This window comes from Acanthisitta chloris, unplaced genomic scaffold, assembly GCF_000695815.1.
Source record: "Acanthisitta chloris isolate BGI_N310 unplaced genomic scaffold, ASM69581v1 scaffold5677, whole genome shotgun sequence".
Classification (NCBI taxonomy): Eukaryota; Metazoa; Chordata; class Aves; order Passeriformes; family Acanthisittidae; genus Acanthisitta; species Acanthisitta chloris.
Genome location: NW_008680802.1, coordinates 4369 through 6999, shown reverse-complemented (window position 1 = coordinate 6999; position 2631 = coordinate 4369). Strand labels below are relative to the sequence as shown.

The 2631-nt window shown below is 40.6% G+C and overlaps 1 protein-coding gene across 1 annotated transcript in view; it reads right to left on the bottom strand.

Moving 5' to 3' along the window:
• Positions 1–167: 167 nt before the first annotated feature.
• Positions 168–2631, bottom strand: part of METTL20 (methyltransferase like 20) — a 4837-nt gene continuing 2373 nt past the window's right edge. The window contains exons 2-3 of the mRNA XM_009077830.1: positions 1558–1688; positions 168–860 (exon numbers count right to left, since the gene is read on the bottom strand). Of these exons, the coding sequence (XP_009076078.1) occupies positions 496–860; positions 1558–1688 (496 nt within the window). The 3' untranslated portion in view covers positions 168–495. The remainder of the gene's footprint in view (positions 861–1557; positions 1689–2631) is intronic.

Here is a 2631-nt window from a genome sequence, read left to right as displayed (position 1 = left end):
CATTCAGAAGAGATACCCAGAAAAAAAGAGCAAGGCACTTTAAGTTGAGCAGATGATGAGCTAATAATCTAGTGGAAAATTTTCTGAAGGACAGCAATAATTTTCTCTGTAAACAAGCTGCAGAAGTCTGTGAAAGCAGTGCAGTAGTCTTTCAGCCATGGCCCTTTCCCCACAGCAGTATGCTGGACATCCAAAACATTTCGCAGCAGTGTCACAGAGCAAGACACAGATACACATAAAAAACATTGAGCATGCAAACTCTTACACATAACTTGTCTGTGAGTCTGCACTTCAGGGCAGGCCCCTTTGAATGCAGTTTGCATGTAGCTTTCACCTCAAATGGAGCAAAAGCCTCAGTGAGTATGACTGAAATCAGTTCAGTGAAGGTACAGTAATCTGCTTTACATCTCAGGTAATGTTCCCTATTTAATTCCCATTTTCATTTTTGCAAAAAAAGCCAACGCAGTGAGACAAAATTGCGTAGACAGCCAAGCCTCAACAGTCTTCTAAGCTATTTGAGGGCTGATAACTCCAGACGATACTTGATGTTAATCCATAGTTTTCTTGTCTAGTATACTCAGGAAGGGAATATTCTATAACTTTGTGCAACTGACTGTGAATGCTGTGGCTCAGAAACTGATGCCTGCCAGGGTCGCCGATCAGCACCTCAGTCTGCTGTATCCTGATGCACTTCCTCAGCCAGTGGTGCAGACCATCAGCAAGCTGTTCATCATAAAACATATCTCCTAGAACAATGAGGTCCCAGTTTCCAACCTCTGAGTTAATGATGTTCTTAATGGTGATGGGGAAGGGATTCAGGTGGTTCAGTTCACAGTTCAGGATCATTGCCATTCCTGCGACTGAAAGAAAGTCAAAGAAAAATGAAAGTTATATTTTAGGATTCTGCCATTCAGCCCCTTACAAATTTACTCGACTCATCTTTCAATTTCATCTCTTAAATATTTTTGTTAACAAATCTGTTTCACGGTTTTCATTATGGGCCAAAATCTGGCATAAAGTGATGAAATTTTGTCCTCATTACACCATGACACAGGGAAGAACTATTCCTGGAATGGATACCAATGGAAACTAATCATAGAACTGAATATCTAACTGCCTTAATCTATGAATATACTTCCTCCCTAACCAATGAGTAATTAAATTAGGAGTAAACTGAATTCATAAGTCAATTATGGAAAAACAAAATCTAGAGGAAAAGGCAAAATCTAGACCCTAATATGAAAGTATAGGAAAATGCCATGGTCCTAGAGAGAAGGGCTTGGAGTTCTCTTCCAGACCAGTTGTGATGGTGTGTAGGTAACACTTGGCAGAAACTTTGCTGTTTGTTCATGTTAAGGAGCTGTGCAGATAACAACTGGTCCAGGAGAGGCTGGTACAACCCAACTTCTAATACTGCAAAATCCATTCCTCTTTTCAGCATTTTTAGAACTCTGTTTGGAACTTGAATTTCTCGCAAATGGAGCAAAGCAAGGTCTGTGTTAAAGGTGCTTTAAATATTACTAAGTATCCTTACAAAGAGATGAGAAAAGACCTTACTCGGGTCGATGTCATTAGCGAGGACTTGGGATGCACCACTCATCACAGCTGCTATTGCTGTTGCTCCACAGCCACTTCCAAGATCCAGAACAGATCTCCCTTTAACAACACGTGGGTTATCCAAAATATACCTAAAAAAGAAAAACTGTTAAAGCTGTGAACAAGATTATGCAATTTTCTCAAGTTTGCATTACACTGCATAGAAGTTCTTGTCATACATGTAATGAAGTGTGGGACCTCGATAACACTATTCCACATGTGCAGCTGGTACATAGCTCCTTACTTGTATCTGCTGATATCAAAATCAAGAACCATCTTTTTTCTCCCTTACTCCTCCCCCACCCCCAAAGAAGAAGAAATCCAGCCACGTAAGCAATTTTATTTCAATCAGCTCCTTCTCTGACAGGTGAGCTTATCTGTTAAATAGACACAAACCACAAGGTGACTGCAATGGATCAGAATGCATCAGAAACAGGAAAGTAAGGCTTTGTAGGAATTAAAAGCAATCCAATGGAAGAAACACGATGTATTCACAGGGAATATTATGCTCACCCATTGCTCTGAAACTGCTTATGCAACTGCTTGGAAGAAGAGGAATTTCTCCTCTTTCGTTTCCTGAGCCATGCAGACACAGATGCAAATACTCTGAGACTGCTTAATATTGTTCTTGAGTAGCAATGAGAAAAAGAATAGAGCTGTGGTGAGCAGAAAGAGTATCTTCATCTAATTGCTGACACCTGCCAAGAGGAATCCTGAAAAACCTCTAGGCTGGAAGTGGACCTTAACAACTGCCTTGAAATTCAATTGGCTGCAAAAGAGAAGGCCCCAAGTGTCAGGGAGAAGAGCTCTAGGTGACATGAATTACTGTAAATTGCCATAAATTTACTACCAATTTCTATAACTTCTTTTAAAGTATAAACAGGAAAGGATTATACATGTGTGTTCTCTTCTGGCATGGAGAGCAATGGCTGGCTCTTCACACAAGTAACCAGCACAGCTTTTGCAGGTGGATTCCAGTGCAGAGGACTGTAATGGAAATGTTAAGGCTGGTGTAAACAGGGAATGGATGGATGG